The 23591-nt window shown below is 40.2% G+C and overlaps 1 protein-coding gene and 1 long non-coding RNA gene across 11 annotated transcripts in view; both read left to right on the forward strand.

Moving 5' to 3' along the window:
- The window catches only part of Set2 (SET domain containing 2), an 86365-nt gene extending 73243 nt beyond the window's left edge, over positions 1-13122 (forward strand). For 4 of the 7 annotated variants that reach the window (XM_045764368.2, XM_045764372.2, XM_069313340.1 and 1 more), the window contains exons 11-16: positions 4957-5134; positions 5390-5991; positions 6179-6322; positions 8237-8707; positions 11078-11257; positions 11392-13122. In XM_045764368.2, the coding sequence (XP_045620324.2) occupies positions 4957-5134; positions 5390-5991; positions 6179-6322; positions 8237-8707; positions 11078-11257; positions 11392-11556 (1740 nt within the window). In that variant the 3' untranslated portion in view covers positions 11557-13122. The remainder of the gene's footprint in view (positions 1-4956; positions 5135-5389; positions 5992-6178; positions 6323-8236; positions 8708-11077; positions 11258-11391) is intronic. The other 3 variants (XM_045764371.2, XM_069313341.1, XM_069313342.1) reach the window with 2 other exon arrangements.
- Positions 13123-15843: 2721 nt separating this feature from the next.
- On the forward strand, positions 15844-19886 carry LOC138356897 (uncharacterized). 4 transcript variants are annotated; one of them, XR_011224696.1, is made up of 4 exons: positions 15844-15858; positions 16840-17003; positions 18478-18653; positions 19454-19886. It is a non-coding gene; the product is annotated as an uncharacterized lncRNA (long non-coding RNA). The 4 variants fall into 4 exon arrangements; XR_011224695.1 differs by having other exon boundaries at positions 16845-17003; XR_011224697.1 differs by lacking the exon at positions 15844-15858 and adding an exon at positions 17692-17766 and having other exon boundaries at positions 16724-17003.
- Positions 19887-23591: the final 3705 nt, after the last annotated feature.

Here is a 23591-nt window from a genome sequence, read left to right on the forward strand (position 1 = left end):
CCTTTTAGGCCATTAGGCCCCATTTAGATTGTGCAGTTCTGTTTTGGTCGCCGTATTATAGAATGGATATAAATTCACTTGAACGTGTCCAACGTAGGATGACTAAGTTAATTCCCCGAATTAGAAATCTTTCATATGAAGAAAGATTAACAAAGCTTAAGTTGCATTCACTGGAAAGGCGAAGAGTTAGGGGTGACATGATAGAGGTTTACAAGTGGATGAATGGACATAACAGGGGGGATATTAATAGGGTATTAAAAATATCAACACAAGACAGAACACGAAACAATGGGTATAAATTGGATAAGTTTAGATTTAGGAAAGACTTGGGTAAATACTGGTTCAGTAACAGGGTTGTTGATTTGTGGAACCAATTGCTGCGTAACGTGGTGGAGGTGGGGTCCCTCAATTGTTTCAAGCGCGGGTTGGACAAGTATATGAGTGGGATTGGGTGGTTATAGATAGGAGCTGCCTCGTATGGGCCAATAGGCCTTCTGCAGTTACCTTGTTCTTATGTTCTTATATTAATAGGGTATTAAAAGCATCAACGCAAGACAGAACACGAAACAATGGGTATAAATTGGATAACTTTAGATTTAGGAAAGACTTGGGTAAATACTGGTTCAGTAACAGGGTTGTTGATTTGTGGAACCAATTGCTGCGTAACGTGGTGGTGGTGGGGTCCCTCAATTGTTTCAAGTGTGGGTTGGACATGTTTATGATTGGGATTGGGTGGTTATAGATAGGAGCAGCCTCGTATGGGCCAATAGGCCTTCTGCAGTTACCTTGTTCTTATGTTCTTACCACTATCAACTGCCTCAACTATGCTAGAATAAAAAGATAACAAATTTGTTAAACATGAACGCCCATTTATAAAACCATGTTGCGACTCAATTGTTAATTTATGTTTTTCAAGATGAAGACGAATTTTATTTGCTATTATAGATTCGAGTTACTTTCCCACAATAGACGTTAGGCTAATTGGTCGATAGTTAGATGCAAGTGATCTATCTCCTTTCTTAAAAACTGGTATCACATTAGCAACTTTCCAAAACTCTGGCACTCTGCCTGACTCTATTGATTTATTAAATATGGTTGACAGTGGGTCACAAAGCTCCTCTTTGCATTCTTTACTTGGTCACTGCCAGATATAGATTATCAATTCAGTACAGTATTTGGTCTGTAAACAACATGTACTACTACAGTAATTCTCATGTTATTTATGTGTTCTTGAATTGATATGTTTGAATAGTAAGATAGTAAGTAATATGCAGGTGGTGAGTCACAATAACGTGGCTGAAGTATGTTGACCAGACCACACACTAGAAGTTGAAGGGACGACGACGTTTCGGTCCGTCCTGGACCATTCTCAAGTCGATTGTGAAGACGAGGTAGAGACAAGCAATAAATAGGCAAGCGAGAGCTGAGGAGGAAAGTAAGGTGTAGGGGATAGTAGTAATAATGAGAACTGCAGAGGGCCTACTGGCCCATACGAGGCAACTCCTTGTATGGTTTTATTAGGAGCTGCCTCGTATGGGCCAATAGGCCCGCTGCAGTTCTCATTATTACTACTATCCCCTACACCTTACTTTCCTCCTCACCTCTCTCTTGCCTATTTATTGCCTGTCTCTACCTCCTCTTCACAATGGACTTGAGAGTGGTCCAGGACGGACCGAAACGTCGTCGTCCCTTCAACTTTTAGTGTGTGGTCTGGTCAACATAGTAAGTAATATTTGTTGATGATTTATCATTGAATTCTCATGTATTCCACTTAAAGATTGGTGCTATATTAGTGATTCTCCAAGCAATATGGAAAACCTGTAGTCATAATTGATATACTAAATGTACTTAATTTAAATTAATAGAGGACTACCGAGTTGCTTTTTACATTCTTTTAAACCTCTGCCAAATATGTCATCAGGTTTAGATGACATGTTTAGTTAAAAAAGATTATATTTGTATAAAAATATTTTTTTTACTACCTGTATCTTGTGTAACATTTTCTAAATTATGCAAAATATTTCTCCATTGGCCAAGTTATTTTTCAAGATATCTGCTGAAGAGTGAAAATGATCATTGTTGTTTCGGCATTTTGTAATAAAGTTCTGGGAATGATACTGGATATTTGAGGTTTAGGAAGAAATCAGTCATGTGATGGCTCCCGTCTTGAAAATACTTATGTTACAAATTCCTTGTGAAACGGTTAAGTTACCGTCTCGTTTCGTGGTGAGAGGAGAAGAAGAAGAAGTAGGCTGGTTTTCCAAAATTTTAGTCTCTCTCTTTTGTCTTTAATTATTAGTGTCTAGGAAAAAAAGTATGTGATCATTTCTATTTTTGATGTAGACTGTATTCAGTAACAGTTATCTTTCACTGATTAACAATAGTTTGCGAGCGTGTCAAAAAAAGATAAACTAGCCAAAGTTGTTGCTTACTTGCATGACTAAAAATAATCATGTGACGAGTTGAAGAAGAAAAGAAAATGTTCTCGGGAATTATGAAGTCTGAAGAATTTAATAAGGTTGCAGGTGTATAAAACAGCCAGACTTGAGTGCAAGATGAAAGCTACTGAGAAAAAACTAAACAGACACCTAACTGAATTAAATGTAACAGAAGGTAGTAGAGATTCTTATCTTGCCCGACAAGATTCACCATGAATGTGAAAGAAGGCTACAGGGGTTACTTTAAAATCTGTTAACTAGTACAGTATCCACATTAAAACACAAGAGACTGGAGATCTACTATAAATCTTCAAGAAGACGAAGTCCCTATTTTCAAGAAGACAGCTGGGAAGCACTGAACTCTACTGACAAGTGCCACTATCTGTTGATGATTCCATGGATTAATGTCCCCATGGCCCAGTCTCTGACTAGGCCTCCTGGTTGCTGGTCTGATCAACCAGGTTGTTTGATGCAGCTGTTTGGAGTCTGATATACGAGTCACAACCTGGTTGATCAGGTATCCTCTGAAGGTGCTTGGCGAGTTCACTTTTGAACACTGCGAAAGGTTGGCCACTTATGCCCCATATGTGTAGGGGAAGACTAACATGCATTCCCTTCATAGTATGATGCTCGTGTGCATTCCCTGCATAGTACTAGAGAAAATAATTAGAAAGGGAATGGGTGAGCACATAGTGGGCTATCTAGGAAGGACAAAAATAATTCCTGCAGCTAAGAGACCTTCTTAAAAACAAGGCTGGCATTGGCAGATGCAACCACTGCCTAGTTTCATGAGAAGTGCTCAACCCTAATAACCCTTAATAAATTTAAAAAATGATGTCCTCAATCATCAGTGCTACATCCAGAGTTGTTCCTGATCTGTGTGTGTGACCTCCTTGATATCTGTAGACAACTACAGAAGTATACAGTGGACAAGCACAGCTTTTTAAACTAAATAAAATAAGACAAGGGCATAGGTCTAATTTGGAAATGGAGGAAAGTCGAAGATATGTAAGTACTCCCAGCAAGAGGAAGAAATATTACTGGAACAAATGTGGACTTTTTCAAGAGGAAACTGGATAGTTTTCTTCAAGAAGTGCCGGACCAACTGGGCTGTGGTGGATATGTAGGCCAGCAGGCCCCTCCAAGCAACAGACAGTTGGGCTAAGCTCTAACAAGTCGAGCCTGGCCCCGGGCCAGGCTTAGGGGGAAGATGATTTCCCAGAATTCCATCCAGGTACAACCTACACTTTGTACAGATAGTTAATAATTGGAATACACTGTAAATACTTTACACTGTAATTTTATGTTTACTTAACAATAATATTTATTTAGAAAATATACAAAATCTGGTACAATAGTTGACTAGTTACATAAATAGCCACAATTTTAATAGAGCCTCTATTCTCTGTATTTTATCTTTTATATTCAGTTTGTTAATTAAATTAAATTGGATGAAACTCATTTTAATGACGGGATGTGATTTTTTTAAGTAGTTACAGGATGAGAGCTACGCTTGTGGTATCCTGTCTTCCCAGCACTCTGTCATATAACGCTTTGAACCTTCTGACAGTTATGGCGTCCATCACTTTCTCACTTTACATGTTCCAACTGTCTACCGCTGTTTGCAAAAGAAAACTTTTTAATATATTTTTGGCACCTTTGTTACCGTAGCTTGAATGTATGACTTTTTATTCTTGAGGTTACCAGTTTCAGGAGTTCCTCTTTGTCAATTTGTTATTATTTTGTAAGTGATGATTATATCACCTTTTTCTTCTATCTTCTAGCTTTGGCATATCTATTCTCTCTTCATACTGCTTGTTTTTCAGTTCTGGAAGCCATTTTGTATCATGTCTGCACCTTTTCCAGTTTGCCGATGTACGTCTGGAGATATGGGCACCACACAACTGCTGCATATTCCAATTTTGGTCTCAAAAAAATGAACAGTTTCTTTAGTATTTCACCTTCCATGTAATTAAAAGCGATTCTGAAGTTGGAAAGCGAAGTACATGCTCCTCGCATAATGTCCTTTATGTGCTCCTCTGGTGACACTCTACTACCCCAACACACCCCTAGATATTTTTCTTTGAAGAAATTAAAATTCAAGATTTGGTCTTGTCTGCCGTCGATCATTGAAATTTTTCGTTAGTTTCTCGTCCCAACTACTCTTCGCTTTCACTTCTTATCCATATGTTCATAGTCTTCCACTTTTTCCTGGTCATTACTACCTGAAATGGCTTAGTTGTGTTGTATGTCATCCTCACTCTCAGACAGTAGACATAGCAGAAGTTCTCTAAATTTCCTTGATAAGTAAGAGTACTGGTTCACTATAGCAGTTAACACACTGGTTCAGCACCTCCAGGAGTGCTCCCGACGCATGTCTGTTCCAGCAGCTGGAATAAAACTTATCCAACTGTTTCATTCTTATTGTTTTTTTTTTATTACATATTAATAGATTAAAAAGTAAAATAATTCCTTATGTATAATTATTTGAGTAAAATATGTACTGACTGTTGAATAGGTTCAACAAGAGGAGGAGGAAGCTAAACAGCGAAAGATGCAGGAAGAGATGTGGGCGATGCATGTAGACCGATGTCGTCTCCTGGGTCATGACCCTTACTTGACACCTATTTTTGACCCAACATACCAATACTATTGGGACCCCGTTGCTGCAACATGGCAGCCCTACAATGGCTCTGGTAAGTCACTTCAAGAATTTCACATGTAAGTTTGTCAGAACATTGTGGCAACTTGGTTTCTCACTACAAACCTAAAATATTTAATGTAATATTTTTTGTTTGTTTTATTTGTATTCTTTTTAGAGCTAGGATCACTTTGGTTTAAGGATAATGAGATATGTTTTTATAACATTCAGTAACATTGAAAGTCAGAGGAGAACAATGCAATAATTAGATATAGTTAGAGATAATAAGTGTTTATTCTTTGACTTCCAGATCCCAACATCCCTGTGCCAGCAGCATATGGTCAGCATAAGGGTGATAGTGATGGTGGGTCACCATTATTGATGATGTCAGGACAGTCTCAGCCCCTACCTGGCCATCTTGCTCCAGATGGTGAACCTGCTACCCCAGGCCATGGCGGACCAGATGATCCACTCAATCCTGCAAACATTCCATTGCCTGGTGAAATTTCTTGTTTGTCCCAAGCATCACCATCCCAACCCCTGCCTGGACAAGCTGTACCATGTGAAGGCACACCTCCACAAGGCGCCAAAGTTCTTTCCATCCCTCTTCCTGGAGAAGCTCCCTCAAGTATGGCCTTGGACCCAAGCACAACGCCTTTGTCAGGAATTGAGAGGGAAGAAGGCACTCCTCCCCCTCCACCACCAGGACCCATCACTATCCAGTTACCACCGCGTTGGAAGATAGCTCGAGACTCGGAGGGACACGTGTATTTCTACCACATAAAGACAAGGACTAGCCAGTGGGAGCCACCTACCCTTGAACAGCACCAGCAGTTGGAGGCAGAACTTGGGTCAGACTCAGACTCTGATTCTTCGTCCTCTGATGATTCGGACTCGACAAGTACCAGTGATGTAAGTCGCACATTAGCTAGAGTTTGGAATAGCAAGTCATTTATATATTTTAATTTCAGTGCTTATGTAGAAAAATTGTTTACTGTTTTTTATTAATTGTTATGCTGATTTGCATGAATGTCATATTGTGGAAGAGTTTCCTTGGCTAGTTCTTTTGTGTAATGAGGCTCCTGTGTCACCTGCTCAGAGCGAAGACTTCTCAAGTGATGAGGAGGAGGAGGAGGTAGTGGTGACGGTGGAGAGAAGTGGGGTGTCAGATGAGAAGATGATCAGACGCGTGCGAGGCAAGAGGCGTCGGTCAGATGCACTGGTGCAGGAACGTGTTATAAGCGTAAGTGATCTCATTGTTCCCTGCTGAGGAGACTCACCACTGTGACACAACCATGGGTGCTCCTGCAGGGCTTTTAGTGTCATTTCTAACCTACTCTAGTATTGTCCCACATCATAAATACAGTCCCTATTAGCCCATGGTTGAACACCCCTTAGTGTTTGCCAGTGTGCAGTACATGTATGTGACAAGCATGGAAGTCAAGTGTCATGAACATCAGAGGAATATGCCGTCTGCATGAAGTATCAGCAAATGCTGTTTTTCTTATTTTATCTTAGCTTGTCTGCTTTATTTATTTGTTTATTGTTTGCTTTTTATTATTCATGTTATGGTTAAGCAAAAATATACTTTATTCACTGAAGATGAAACCTGCTCCTGTGTTTATGTTCAGAGAAAATGTGTGGACATATTTCTTTTTCTGCTTAGAAAAGTACAGTAATAATAAAAATGTGTAGTATGTCAGTAACAATTATAGATTGCCAAACATAAAATACAGACCTTGCCAATTAATACATTATATTCATACATTTAAGCCATGTCTTGGAATTGTGTAATGCCTTGGGAAGGGTTCTGAGGGGGTAGGGGGTGTAATATGTATAGCTTTACCCTAAAAAGTGATGGCTTGATCACACGAGAAACTTGACTTGCAATTCACTGTAGGTGTCGTGTCCTGTGCATTATAAGGGTCATCTGTTTTTGCCACCTGTTGATCATCTTTGGCCATGTATTATTACATGCCACCTTGATGTGCTTATCCTCTGCTCAATAATGTGTTGGAGGAAACTAGATGCTTATAATGTTAACCCTTTGGCTGTGGCACCAATTTTTTGGCTTTGTTCTCAGAGGGTCAAAAAGCAGGCATAAAAGAATTTTTTTAATTCAAATCTTTTATTAAGTAAGAAAAACTTATGCTCTTTCCACCTGTGTGATTAAATAATTTTAATTATATATTTTAATTGTTTTTTGTTATCATAGACATAATACATAACCTAAAGCTATATTTAACCTATTTATGTATTTATATTTATACATTTTCCAAGTTGGATAAAATTTATAAAATTCTAGGGACTCTGCCAATTGATTTTGTAGGGGTTGACATGGGAGTTGACTCCCAGTTTAATGAGAGGAATGGGGCCAACCCTTTTCCCCACGCACGTTTGTCACCAACCCGTTGGCAGTCTCGGTACAAAGTTGGGCGAGACTAGCCCCAAGCATTTGGCCTCCAACCTTGGACACGTGCACACACATTCCATTTTATATATAATCATAATCTGAGAATTTTTTAGGGATATTTTCTTTTTAAGCTTTCTCTCTTATCAAATTTTTAATAACTCTGTTTGAAGACACCATCTTAAAAACATTTAAATACTAAAAAGTTTACATTTTTGGAGAAATTGTCATTATACAATAGAACAAATGTCTCCAAATAACTCGATAGCAGGTCGTGTGTGTTCCAAATGTAAAGAATATTTCTAAATGCAACAAATAGCATACTGTACTTATCAAAGTTTTATGTAACGGGGAAAATATTGACATCGGGGGGTGTGTGGATTTGAAGGAAGCATCTTGCAGATTTTTACATTTTCATATGACCGTGGTCGATTGTATTTTTCTAGTCACATGGACTCGGGACATTTATGTACTAGGGCATGTTTAAATGAATTGGCCACTTTTTGCTTAATGTAGCCAAAGGGTTAAGGACATAAAGTATGGTTTTCAATTTTAATTTGGAAAAGGTATATCAAATGTTTGTATGTAATATATTATCCAAGTGATAGAAGTTAAAATGTGATTCATTAAAGTTTAAATTAGATATAAACATCAGTGAGTGTCAAGTCTCTCTATTCATCATAAAATTTATATTTTGACAACTGAATACTATATCTTCTTTTTTTCTTTCACCACCATCTTGTATAGCCAATTCTGGAAATTGACCGTGAACAAGCCAGACGAGAACGTCGGGAGGCCAAGGAGCGTGCCAGGGAAGAGGCTCGTCAAGAGAGACAAGAGGAACGGCAAGGGCGTAACCAGAAGGACTGCTCAGAATTTGTGGAGATCTCAGACCCACTGGAGAGCATTGACAGATTGGAACATCCAGCAACTAGCGAGAATGCTGATAAAATTGAGCAATCGGATAGAATAGAGCGCCCGGAGAGAATAGAGCGTTCAGAGAGAGCAGATCGTTCAGATAGAGACGAGCTTCCAGAGAAAGCGGAGCGTCCAGAAAGATTTGAGCTTCCAGAGAGAAGTGCACGTCTAGATAGAACCGAGCGTCCAGAGAGAATTGAACGTCCAGAGAGATTTGAGCTTCCAGAGAGAAGTGCACGAAGTGAACGCCTCCAGAGAAGTGAACGTCACGAGGCAAGAATCAAGAGAGAGAAGGTAAAGGTGGGTTATCTTCAGGAGGGAAATTGGCCTATCCTTGGTTTGTTTTGTTTCTCTTTTGTTTTGTTTATTATTACATTAAGTTTCAAGTATTTTATGGCTTGAATCGAGCAATTTCTTAGTTTGTCACCATTATTCTATTATTTTGCATTTTCTCATTTACATCATGAAGGCGGGTGAAGGAATGGTGGCTAGTGAAATAAAAGTTTTAATATTATTTGTAAATTTTATAAAGGTATCAGGACGATGTGCTGAGATAGGACTCCTTGAAGGTTTTCATGTCATGGCCCACTGGGGGTGTGATCATGGACCACTGGAGTGTGAGATGTGTATAGTATAGGAAGAAACATTATTATTTTCATTATGTTTGTTTACATTATTTTTGTTACAAAGGCCACATGGGAAGAGAGGAAGTTTAGTAGTGCATGTTTTATGGAGAAATAGTTAGTCATTAATGTGTAGCATAAAGCAAATAAGTAATTTAGTATTGATGTTAGAAAAATCATTTTTGCTGATGGCAATTCACTTAACTATTTATCAGACAGCCTAGAGGCTTGCATTAGAAGAATGTTGAGGAAAGATGCTGTTGAAATTTGCCATTAGGGCAATGTTCCCTATATCTGGCCACTTTAAACTGTTGCAGTTCCTAGTGAAATAACAAATGAATATTATGTTATTGGAAGAAAGCTAGCTATGCTTTGAAACACATGTTTATTCATTGATACCTACGTAGAACCCAACATACGTCAATGACCAGAATTGTCGCATGCCAATATTCAAGTTCAATATTTATATCGCGTGCATTTTAAAAGTTTCTCCTCGGTATACATATATAGTTTATAATAGTATAACAAATATTGTGAGCATCGTCTGGCATTTAGTAAAATATTATTTAAGAAACTTAGTAAATTGCTGTAGTGCTTGAATGAAGGTGAAATTTTCACCTTCAAAATATCATTATCTAGTCATAGTCATGTACACTAATGTGTTGTCACATTAGTGTATGTTATCTGTATTTGTCATCTCCTCTGGCCAACAAGAAATGTGGTTAAATGATGAATCATATTACAAATTATTATTATATTACAGGCTGTACAGTAATGAAAATTCTTAGCACTTGTATTTAAATTCACGAATTGGTCAAGTGATTGTATGAGCAGATGGTCAAGGAGGGAGGTGGGCAGTTTAGGCGCATATGCAGGTGAATGTGTGGGTGGGCCGGGGTGTTGCTGTGTGTGAAGGGCTAGTGGATGGGTGTGTATGGGTTGGTAGACATGCAGGCATGGGTGTGTAACCCATTTTTGGCACCAAGTGTGTAAGGAAGATTTGCCTTTTTTCTTCATATAATCAGCTCTACAAATGATCTTGTTCCCAACTCATACTCAAACTTTTGTGTGTGAATAAAAGACATTGATGTGGTTTGAATGTGAAATGATAAATAGAGGAATAGAAATTGACAAGCTGAAAAGCATATTTGCTGTTACAAGAATAGAGCAATGAATGAAAATGTCAGAGGGATTTGGGGTGAAACAGTTGGAGAGCAAGAAAGTTATGAATAAGTACTATGCAAGATATGTGGTAAGGGACAGAGCTGAGTTGAAGTTTGTAAGAAAGGAGTGAATATTTGTATATATTGTGACAATTCATTAGAAGTAATGTACTCCTTGGTGGTTTTAGTGGGGCTGTAGATGACTGCTGGAGTTTGGTGGTGCTTGTACAGTACATAATGCTTTCTACTTTGAATTGATATCGTTCGCCTTATGCGTTTTTGTTCTCGTATTGGCATCCTTGGTGATATTTAGCGCCCTCTGATTATTTTGCGTGTTTGATGGTGCTACATAGCCTTCCCGGTTTGGTGCCTTCTTTTGATAATTACTTACTTACTTTCTACTTTGAATGATACATGAATGGTTGAACCATACTTTTATTTTGTTAATATACACTGTACAATGTTTTTTGCTATTCTTCACCTGTTTTTCCTGAACTATTTCTTTTTCATCTTATGAAAATGGGAAATGAGGCAAAAAATGAATTGCACACATTAGTGTACAATTCATAAACACTTAATTTTTAATAATTGTAACACAATTACTGTATATGAAAAGCTAATTACTGTAGATTTTTAGTTTTTTAATATTTTTCTCATATATATTTTTCCATTCTGAATATCAAAAATATTTCAGATTTTTAAAAGACCTTTGGATTATTTTGAAAATTATCATAATCCTGATACCCAAAAATGACCTTTGGATAATTGGAGCGGCATTTTGTGTACATTTATTACTAATATTGACATGTGTAAAGATATTTTTAATATAGGATGGTGAACATTCATATGACAGTTGCTTCATAAAAGTGCAACCATTGTTTCAGAGTAAGGAGCGAGCTGCTACAGCAATTGCGGATAATAGTGACAATGGTAGAAGAATTAAGGATACCTTCAGATCCAAAATGGCCACCTTCATCGTCAACGTGTTAAACCCCTACAGGCGCGGAGACTGCAAAGAGGGCAAAATTACATGTACAGAAGATTTTAAGTACCTGGCACGAAAGGTAGGAACTCATCCAAGAGTAGTATTGGTAGAGGGACTGACCATTTTAGTTGCACTTTATATTAATCAGTCGAAAGTTATTGCTTTCATAAGAAGGAATATAATATAATTCTAATTTCTTTCTTTCTCTTGCAGCTCACTCATTTTGTAATGGTGAAGGAATTGAAGCAGCTTCACAGCATAGATGCCCTGGAATGTAGTGATAGCGTTAAGCATAAAACTAGGGACTTTGTTCGTAAATACATGAGTAAATATGGATCAATCTTTAGAAGGGATCCCAACGACACTAAGGAGTACTAGCTTCTTTGGTAATGTGTCAAACATGTCCCATTGTTAGCTTTCACTCTCGCTCTGAGATAACAAAAAAAAAAAATTTGGTTAGGTAGTGTGATTTACAAAACACGAGAGATCCATTTTAAATATTTTTCCTATGGTTGAAGCCGACGTGACTTTAATTTATACTTTACATTTCACAGTGTTTACAACCAATTGTGGTTCATTTTAAACACCAGTATGTAGAATATATTGTAAAAGTGAAATCAATCTTATTGTTACAGTGAACAATGTACAACTTGAGCCACATATATTGAGGACAGTGAACTGTGTATAAATGTGGCTGTAAGGTGGAAAGTAAAGACAGATACTGTACCGTTACATGGAAGACTGTTCTTTGATCCAAAATGGTGACTGTGCTTAGGTGATTTAAGCCAGTTTTTGCGAGTGACACGTTAAGAGCAGTGCTACATTTCAAAATAATATAAATGGAATCTGAAAAATATTTTGTTCAAAAAGTTTACCAAATTTCATCATACATATGTCAACATTTTTTAAATGACTCATTAAAAACACTTTATTAGTGAGCTACATATGTTCATTTTATTGGATATAAGAAATATTTGCAAATAAGAAGTGTTAAAAGGCTTTTAATATAAATTTAATGCAAGTTGACTGAAATTTAAAACAATGTTGCTGTGTAAAAGTTGATGGCAAGTGTGTTATTGGCTGTTGTTATTGATCAGAAAATCAAAGAAAAATTGTTTTAACAGAATGGGAAGTGACGTGAGACTGAAACATTTGAACAGAATTGGTAACATGAAGCACATCAATAATTGAACAGAATTAGAAGTGAAATGGTGGGAACCAGAAGCACATGGTGTAGAGTAAATGCTGACTTATCATGGTTATATATATACAAAAAATGTCCATCAAATGGCTTGTGTTTTTTTTTTTCTTGTAAAATGAACTGATTTTATGAAAGAAAGATTAAAAGTGTCACTGCCGCAGACGTGTGTAATTATCCCACCAGTGAGATTGGCCAGATTTCTGCTTCATCGCTCACCTCACATCCTTGACTCATTGTGTTTCTTTAAAAATCATTGACAAAAGCTGTAACTAACGGTTAGGAATTGTAAATGCTATTCTTAGAACCCATCATCCTGTTTTTATATTTTTTAGTTCCATATGCAGGGTAAAGGCTTTGATTAGAGCCTAAGGTGTATGTTTTATCCAGCATTTTGTATATTAACAAACCATCCCACAAACTACATAATTTAAATAATATATAAAACTTGTGTATATACACCCTTGTACAGGTTCATTAATATTGTAATTGAAACAGCTGTATTTTGAAACATCTATGTTTTAATTTTTTACTCCCTTATATTTGATGTTGAAATTTTGTACCTTTAGTATAGAGGTTATTGTTGTGTTTCTCAACTAATGATTTAGTTTTGTTTGTGTGTGTAATGTATTCTTAGGAATACATTTGCCCTTGTGATGATATTAGTGTGTAGGTAAATAGGCAGATATAGGACTGAATGTACAAAAATCCAGGCACTGGAATGGATAAAATTATGCTGTATAATATATATTAGTTTTCTTTAGCCCTAAATTGTTCTGATTAAAAAAAAAAAAAATTTGGCCATCCTTAAAGTTTCATCCAAAGCAAACTTTTCTTAATCAAATAAGGTTCATTCTAATTTTAGTTATACAGTTGAGATTTGGAGCATGCAAATATCTATATGTCGTAAGAACACTACACTGTAATGATTTGCTGTTTATGAATTAATAAGTGTATACTGTACGGTACAAAGGGCTCAGTTTCACATCTGTGGGGTAAGCCAAACTAAAACAAAGGCATTTAATGGAAGGAGAACCACTTACATCTGAAGACTGTATGAAGGACCTAAATAGAAGAACTAGAACAAACATTTTTTGGCCGTGGACACACCCTCTTTGGCCGTGGACACCCCCTCTTTGGCCGTGGACACCCCGTCTTTGGCCGTGGACACCCCGTCTTTGGCCGTGGACACCCCCTATTGCTGTGGACACCCCCTCTTTGGCCGTGGACACTCCCCTGTGGCCGTGGACACTCCTCTATGGCCATGGACACTCCTCTATGGTCATGGACACCCCCCCTGTGGCCGTGGACACCCCCCTATGGCCGTGGACACCCCCTCTTTGGCCGTGGACACTCCACTGTGGCCGTGGACACCCCCTCTTTGGCCGTGGACACCCCCTGTTGCTGTGGACACCCCCTCTTTGGCCGTGGACACCCCTGTGGCCGTGGACACTCCCTTGAAGCCGTAGACACTCTTCTATGGCTATGGCCACCCCCCTGTGGCCGTGGAGACTCCCCTGTGGCCGTGGACACTCCCCTGTGGCCGTGGACACCCCTGTGGCCGTGGACACTCCCCTGTGGCCGTGGACACTCGTATGTGGCCATGGACAATCCCTTGTGGCCGTGGACACCCCCCTGTGGCCGTGGACACCCCCCTGTGGCCGTGGACACCCCCCTGTGGCCGTGGACACCCCCTGTGGCCGTGGACACCCCCCTGTGGCCGTGGACACCCCCCTGTGGCCGTGGACACTCGTCTGTGGCCGTGGACAATCCCTTGTGGCCGTGGACACGCCCTCTTTGGCCGTGGACACTCGTCTGTGGCCGTAGACACTCCCCTGTGGCCGTGGACACCCCCCTGTGGCCGTGGACATCTCCCTGTGGCCGTGGACATCTCCCTGTGGCCGTGGACACCCCCCTGTGGCCGTGGACACCCCCCTGTGGCCGTGGACACACCCCTGTGGCCGTGGACACACCCCTGTGGCTGTGGACACCCCCTATGGTCGTGGACACCCCGCTGTTGCTGTGGACACCCCCCTGTGGCCGTGGACACCCCCCCTATGGCCGTGGACACTCCACTGTGGCCGTGGACACTCCACTGTGGCCGTGGACACTCCACTGTGGCCGTGGACACTCCACTGTGGCCGTGGACACTCCCCTGTGGCCGTGGACACCCCCCTATGGCCGTGGACACACCCCTGTGGCCGTGGACACCCCCCTATGGCCGTGGACACCCCCTCTTTGGCCGTGGACACTCCACTGTGGCCGTGGACACCCCGCTGTTGCTGTGGACACCCCCCTGTGGCCGTGGACACCCCCCCTATGGCCGTGGACACTCCACTGTGGCCGTGGACACTCCACTGTGGCCGTGGACACTCCACTGTGGCCGTAGACACTCCCCTGTGGCCGTGGACACTCCCCTGTGGCCGTGGACACTCCACTGTGGCCGTGGACACCCCCCTGTGGCCGTGGACACTCCACTGTGGCCGTGGACACCCCCCTGTGGCCGTGGACACTCCACTGTGGCCGTGGACACCCCCCTATGGCCGTGGACACCCCCTCTTTGGCCGTGGACACCCCGCTGTTGCTGTGGACACCCCCCTGTGGCCGTGGACACCCCCCTGTGGCCGTGGACACCCCCCTGTGGCCGTGGACACCCCCCCCCCCCTATGGCCGTGGACACTCCACTGTGGCCGTGGACACTCCACTGTGGCCGTGGACACCCCTCTTTGGCCGTGGACACTCCACTGTGGCCGTGGACACCCCCTCTGGCCGTGGACACCCCGCTGTTGCTGTGGACACCCCCCTGTGGCCGTGGACACCCCCCCTATGGCCGTGGACACTCCACTGTGGCCGTGGACACCCCCCTATGGCCGTGGACACCCCCTCTTTGGCCGTGGACACCCCCCCTATGGCCGTGGACACTCCACTGTGGCCGTGGACACTCCACTGTGGCCGTAGACACTCCACTGTGGCCGTGGACACTCCACTGTGGCCGTGGACACCCCTCTTTGGCCGTGGACACTCCACTGTGGCCGTGGACACCCCCTCTGGCCGTGGACACCCCGCTGTTGCTGTGGACACCCCCCTGTGGCCGTGGACACCCCCCCTATGGCCGTGGACACTCCACTGTGGCCGTGGACACCCCCCTATGGCCGTGGACACTCCACTGTGGCCGTGGACACTCCCCTGTGGCCGTGGACACCCCCCTGTGGCCGTGGACACCCCCCTGTGGCTGTCAATTGTCAATTCAGTCAATTGGTTGTAGACCCAGGAAAGGATGCATTTGTTAATTTAGGGGCGACGACGATTGTGGGACTAGGAAGGGGTAGAGCTTGAGGGCAAGGTGCCTTTAGGGTTGGAGTCTAGACTTCACCTTTAAGGATGTAAGAGCCAAAGATTTTAGAGTGTCAACTGGGAGTGCAAAGAGGGGGCGAGTGATCTAACACAAAGCGACAACATCGGCTGAGGAGAGCAGTGGAAAGGTAATGTCTGCGAGATTCACAGCACAACGGGTAGTCCATCAGTAATTATAAGGTGTTTTCCAGATTCCTTTATAAATTGTTAGCAAAGATTTATAGGTCAATAACAAATATATATTGTAGATTATGATTTAAAATTTATCACACTAATTTGTGAAAGGCAGAATAAGAGAATATTACAAATGACCAAAATAACGTAAATTTCAAGATATTTATGATTATAAAACACTGTACATAGGTTTGGACATAATGTATATACATGTTTTTATGTATTATCTGTTTTACAGTTTTTCCCAGTAAACATCTGCACCTTATGACAGCCTCTGACAATGTTGAAATTATGGCTTGCATTGTTACTGTATTCAAAGTATATTAGCCTTGATTAGGACTGACGAAGAGCACTTAAGACTTTATTTAGTTTTTAAACCAAATTTCAGCATATCATTTTAAAAGAATTAAAACTGCAAGTCTCTCTAAATTGTTAAGGAATATTCTTCTCTAAGGAAATCTTAACACACAGTGCCAATCAAAAATACTGGCATCTTTTCTTGTGTTACTATTGAAAATAATCAGTCTGACATTGCTAATATAGTATTAAAATGGCGAAAATTACTATAGGCTGTATGTAGACCACGGGACGAGTTCCTGAATCCATTATTTATGAATCTCGAAAGCTTTTATCCCTTGTTTTGATTTATAATATACTAATTAAAGTAAATCAATATATTACTTATTACTTATTATATTAAATTATAATATTACTGATTAAAAGTAACTAACGGAATGTAAAACATTGGAGCGCAAACTAGCACAGCACGAGAAATTGAAATAAGTTTATTGAGGTAAAATACACACAAAGGGATGAGGTAGCTCAAGCTATTCTCACCCCGTTCAGTACATCGTGTTACTACATACATAGACACACATCACAAGCAATAAACGTATTACCGAACATTCTGAGAGATAAACATATACATTAACTAGCACAGCACGAGGATATGGTCGTTAAGCACTGTGACGTCACCAATGACGTTGGGCAAGGTCAGGAGCGGCCGGCGCCGCCTCAGTGTCGGGCTGACAGCCAGTAGACGTAGTTCCTTAGGCGGTGTCCCGCTTCTTACATCATTTGCAGCTACACCGGTCATCAGGTAAGGTTACAGTGGACTTTATTGCTCAATGTATTAACTCATATAAGGTGTCGATATTTAATTATGGTGTGACCTGGTTGTTGGCGTAGCGTAATGTGGGCTCTGTTATCTGTGATGCCTTCAGAGGAACGGTGATATTTGGGTGGCGTATGATAGAATTGGTAAAGTTATTTACATGGAAACCTAGTTGATGTATCCTAACAATAGTATTAATAATTAGCTTCGTGTAAGATTTAGCCGTACAGCATTAAGTGGCTGGTCCACAATTTTTTGTTAAATCTGCATTAGAGCGGGCAAAAAGTCTAAATATCTGGGCAGTACGTAAGGTATTTAAGTACGTGGCCCGTTTAAAATGCAATAGAGTAATGAGTAAAGGATGAGGGTGTAAAGGATAAAAATTACAGAATTTTGGGATTTGTAGCTCAAAACTTTAGAGCCAGCTGTCGTAATATTTAAATTTTTTAAATGGCTAGTAGGTACTGTAAGGCACTAAATGTACAGCTTATTCCTGTGGCGTAGCGTTGGTAGTAGTTGGTGGCAGTTTATGGGTGTCTACTGTGGCTTAATGGTCTGAGGGTGCTTTCACAGCCCCCCACCCCCCTCCAGGCTCGCAGAACTAGGCTGTTTCGATGACTCTTTATGCTTTTAAAACTTAATGGTATTAAACCCAATTTTTTTTTTTTAACAGGTGGGTGTGGATTTCTGTAATGTAATTCACGGAATCAATTTCATCTGAATTACTTTGGTTAAAACCGGGTATTTGGTAAGTTATGCAAGTTTGAATTTCTTCAGTCTTGATATCTGTAGTGTCCATTGCAGCGGGTAAACAAATTTTCAGGTACAGTAGTTCTAATAGTTTGTGGTAAAAATAGAAATTTTAAATTATACTTTGGTATTGTATTAAATCTCGGCCCTTCCCCCCCCCAACCCCCACCCCTACTACTTGGGCGATTTTCCTAGTTCATGTGGTTTCTTCAGTAGTGCGAAAAATTTATTTTAAAGCTTTCAGTAAAGTTAATGTATTCAGTGGGGCCGTAATTAGTAAACGTAGAAATCTGCGTGTCTAGGATCACATTGTTTTCCCAGACAGTCAATTTTGTAAGTAATTAAGTGTTGGCATGTCGGTAATTTACGGGCTACTAGTGGACATGCCACGTCTTGGGTCGTAATGTTAATCAGTCATGGTATCTGTAGTCACTAGAATGCGTGGTAATATTGTTTGGAATGGCAACTTAAAAGCTATTAGGATGAATGTATTAAACAAAATTTAAATTTATTGAATAAGGTTTAGTACTAAAGTTTGTACCCTGGTGTTGCCCTATATATCAAAGATTACAAACAAGAGGTATAAAATGTTATACAGAGAAATTATAATTTGTTGAACAAAAATAACCTTAAGACATTTTCATAAATTTATTTGATACTTTATAAAACATTGTAATGGTATAAATAACTTAATGTTTTGTTTTTCTAGGGTCTGGCTCGACAATGGCCACGAGTCTCGAGAAACTTCAAGTGAACGGAGGACTAGTCAGGCACACAAGGCACGGAATTAGTTCTGGCGTGACGTAGCTGCAAGTATCGATAGAGGTGGTTGGACGGTGTTGAACACGGCGCCTGACAACGTTGCAGGAATATCTGAAAGAAAAGGCAAGTTGTTAAAACGTTCAGTTAATATTTATCATTAGCAGGAAACTGTTGGAAAGAATATTCTGCAGAATTATAGAAAGAGCGTCTGTGGGACATTAGAAACAGTTGGTATTAACTAGTTGTCCTGGTTATGAGACTTTGGTTTATGAGGCAGTAAAAATGCCAGTTAAAATATAGAAATTAATGGAATAGGCTACCATAATTAGTAGGGAAATATCGATAGATGAGCTTTGAAGCGGCATGATTCAAAGATAGTGTAAAGGATGAATGGTAGTGTTCATGACGTTGTAATTGGGAGGACCTAATAGTGATCGGTGAAAATAGTTTAGGGCATTATGAATAGTTAGCAGGGGGGGAGGGGAGTGACGAACTGTGGAAGGCGTTGCTTCTGCACCACTAGAATTTGCAACTAGCAATATTGAACGTTGAGTTTGCAAAAAATACTGCAGTTTCATACTGATTAGTGTAAATGTTTGGAAGAATGAAGGAATGTACATAGTCTTCAGTTGACTATAACGGTAAGTGTTTAGCAGTTTTAATGTCAAATGGGATAAATTGGTATTCGATGAAGTATGGTTGACGGGCCATTTTGTTAGTGAAAACGTGTAAAAGTAATATAAAGGGAGGAAACGTGACTACTAACGATAACTTTTACAACATCGTAGATTTGTGGTAGAATGGTGGTTAGAGAATAGTTTGTAGTAGGAAATAGTTTGGTGTGTAGTTACTCTAGCTAGAGTGTTGGAAGGACAAGTAGAGAAACGAATATTGAAATTAATGGAAACACTTTAACTTTACAGACGCAGCACAGAAAATGGATGAAGACGGGTGGCTGTAGCAGTAAGAAGGCCGGTGAAGCATAGACTGCAAAATTGGGAAGCAAGATGCAAAATAAAGGAAAGTTGTAAATCTGTGTATTGTGTACTTTGAAACTGTTCTTAGAACTATGGAATCTGTTCCCTCTTATGTTTAATATCTGGTGTATGGTGTTATGACTATTGTTCGGCTGGTTTTCTGTATTAACGATGTGGTTCCGATAAATGTTCGTATTGGAATAAATATCCCTTAATTATAGACGTTAATGTTTACAGCTGTTTCTGTATTCTTTAACGGCTGGCTATGCACAGTTTATATATCTACAATGCCATGTCTATTGTTGTAACATTGTCTAGGCCCAGTGTATGTGACAGTGGCTAGAATTTGAAGGTTTGTTAATAAAGTGTTCTTATTGGATATGAAGTGTGAACTAAATGTCCCAAATGGCTTTAGTACTCTTGATGTAAGTTTGACACAGTAACACTTCGTGGTTAATGTTGTTAGAAGGGTTGTTCCTGAGGGTTTTAAGTTGATCACCTTGTTAAGAGCATTTTGGCCCGGTTTGGTGCCTTCTTTTGATAATTACCTTACCTTAAGAGCATTTTGGTGAAACAGGCTGTACTGAATGAAGGCAATTGGTTTATAGGGAATATTTTTGTCAATTGTAATCCTCACCTAGGTGGTGTTAAATACTTATCAATAGATGCAACCTTGTGGAATACGATAAATATGAACAACATGAACCTTAGTGTTTTGTTTTAACGACGCGTTTTTCTAACGTAGTTACATTTTTCTTAGGTCAGTTGTATAAGTTCCCTAACCATATATATTGCTGTTTACTTGGTTAAAAATTCATCGTATTCGTCTGTTTCTTGTCAAGTGTTGGTGCTTTTAATGTCGGTGTGTCTCTTTACTCGAGTGTCCCTTGGTGAGTAGGGGTTTGATAATGGTAGTGGCATCAGTGAAATGTTTAATTTACTACGTATGTGCATCTTGAAAAGAATAAAACAAAATTGGGGGAGGTGTACAGGACAAATGTGTATAGAACGTTGAAGGGGTTGAATGGATGGCACATTGTCGTGAAGTCAGCCCGAGTGTGTCCTCAATGTAAATAAAGGTTTTCATAGTAGCAGCAAGTGAAAAGTAATACGAAGACCTTTCACTCCATGCGACAAAGATAACGCGCAATTTACAAGAATTTTGCGTCGCAACACAATTGGTGGCAAAATAAAACTTAACACAACAGACGACGACATTTAACTACATACGAAGATAACACAGTTCACAAGAAATGGTGGCAATAAACACAAGCGACATTTCACTACATATGACGAAGATGGCATAAAATTCACAAATATGCCTCAAACCGCAAAAAATAATGGAAAAAATAAAACGACAGAACACGATATACGCCGACACGACATTTCACTACATACGACGAAGATGGCACAAAATTCACAAGAAATTCGCCTCATCACAAGAAATTTTGGAAAAAATGAAACGACACGACAGACGACGATACAACACGACAAACGACGACATTTCACTACATACGACGAAGATAGCACGAAATTCGCCTCAAATCACAAGAAATTTTGGAAAAAATAAAACGACACATCACGACGACACAGCACGACGACACGACACAACACGACAAACGACGACATTTCACTACATACGACGAAGGTAGCACAAAATTCACAAGAAATTCGCCTCAAGTCACAAATTTTGGAAAAATAAAACGACGCAACACGACAAACGACACAACACGACAAACGACGACATTTCACTACATACTGCGAAGATAGCTCGAAATTCGCCTCAAATCAAGAAATTTTGGAAAAAAATAAAACGACACGACAGACGACGACACAACACGACAAACTACGACATTTCACTACATACGACGAAGATGGCACGAAATTCGCCTCAAATCACAAGAAATTTTGGAAAAAATAAAACGACACAACACGACAGACGACGACACAACACGACAAACGACGACACAACACGACAAACGACGACATTTCACTACATACGACGAAGATAGCACAAAATTCACAAGAAATTCGCCTCAAATCACAAGAAATTTTGGAAAAAATAAAACGACACAACACGACAGACGACGACACAACACGACAAACGACGACATTTCACTACATACGACGAAGATAGCACAAAATTCACAAGAAATTCGCCTCAAATCACAAGAAATTTTGGAAAAATAAAACGACAACACGACAGACGACGACACAACACGACAAACGACGACACAACACGACAAACGACGACATTTCACTACATACGACGAAGATAGCACAAAATTCACAAGAAATTCGCCTCAAATCAAGAAATTTTGGAAAAAATAAAACGACACAACACGACAGACGACGACACAACACGACAAACGACGACACAACACGACAAACGACGACATTTCACTTTATACGACGAAGATAGCACGAAATTCGCCTCAAATCACAAGAAATTTTGGAAAAAATAAAACGACACAACACGACAGACGACGACACAACACGACAAACGACGACACAACACGACAAACGACGACATTTCACTTTATACGACGAAGATAGCACGAAATTCGCCTCAAACCACAAGAAATTTTGGAAAAAATAAAACGACACAACACGACAGACGACGACACAACACGACAAACGACGACACGACACGACAAACGACGACATTTCACTACATACGACGAAGATAGCACAAAATTCACAAGAAATTCGCCTCAAATCACAAGAAATTTTGGAAAAATAAAACGACACAACACGACAGACGACGACACAACACGACAAACGACGACACAACACGACAAACGACGACATTTCACTTTATACGACGAAGATAGCACGAAATTCGCCTCAAATCACAAGAAATTTTGGAAAAAATAAAACGACACAACACGACAGACGACGACACAACACGACAAACGACGACACAACACGACAAACGACGACATTTCACTACATACGACGAAGATAGCACAAAATTCACAAGAAATTCGCCTCAAATCACAAGAAATTTTGGAAAAATAAAACGACACAACACGACAGACGACGACACAACACGACAAACGACGACACAACACGACAAACGACGACATTTCACTACATACGACGAAGATAGCACAAAATTCACAAGAAATTCGCCTCAAATCAAGAAATTTTGGAAAAAATAAAACGACACAACACGACAGACGACGACACAACACGACAAACGACGACACAACACGACAAACGACGACATTTCACTTTATACGACGAAGATAGCACGAAATTCGCCTCAAATCACAAGAAATTTTGGAAAAAATAAAACGACACAACACGACAGACGACGACACAACACGACAAACGACGACACAACACGACAAACGACGACATTTCACTTTATACGACGAAGATAGCACGAAATTCGCCTCAAACCACAAGAAATTTTGGAAAAAATAAAACGACACAACACGACAGACGACGACACAACACGACAAACGACGACACAACACGACAAACGACGACATTTCACTACATACGACGAAGATAGCACGAAATTCGCGCTCAAATCAAGAAATTTTGGAAAAAATAAAACGACACAACGACAGACGACGACAAACTACGACATTTCACTACATACGACGAAGATAGCACGAAATTCGCGCTCAAATCACAAGAAATTTTGGAAAAAATAGAACGACACAACACGACAGACGACGACACAACACAAACGACGACATTTCACGACATTTCACTACATACGACGAAATTCGCCTCAAATCACAAGAAATTTTGGAAAAAATAAAACGACACAACGACAGACGACGACACAACACGACAAACGACGACACAACACGACAAACGACGACATTTCACTACATACGAAGAAGATGGCACGAAATTCGCCTCAAATCACAAGAAATTTTGGAAAAAATAAAACGACACAACACGACAGACGACGACACAACACGACAAACGACGACATTTCACTACATACGACGAAGATAGCACGAAATTCGCCTCAAATCACAAGAGATTTTGGAAAAAATAAAACGACACAACACGACAGACGACGACACAACACGACAAACGACGACATTTCACTACATAC

Source organism: Procambarus clarkii, chromosome 75 (assembly GCF_040958095.1).
Source record: "Procambarus clarkii isolate CNS0578487 chromosome 75, FALCON_Pclarkii_2.0, whole genome shotgun sequence".
Lineage (NCBI taxonomy): Eukaryota > Metazoa > Arthropoda > Malacostraca > Decapoda > Cambaridae > Procambarus > Procambarus clarkii.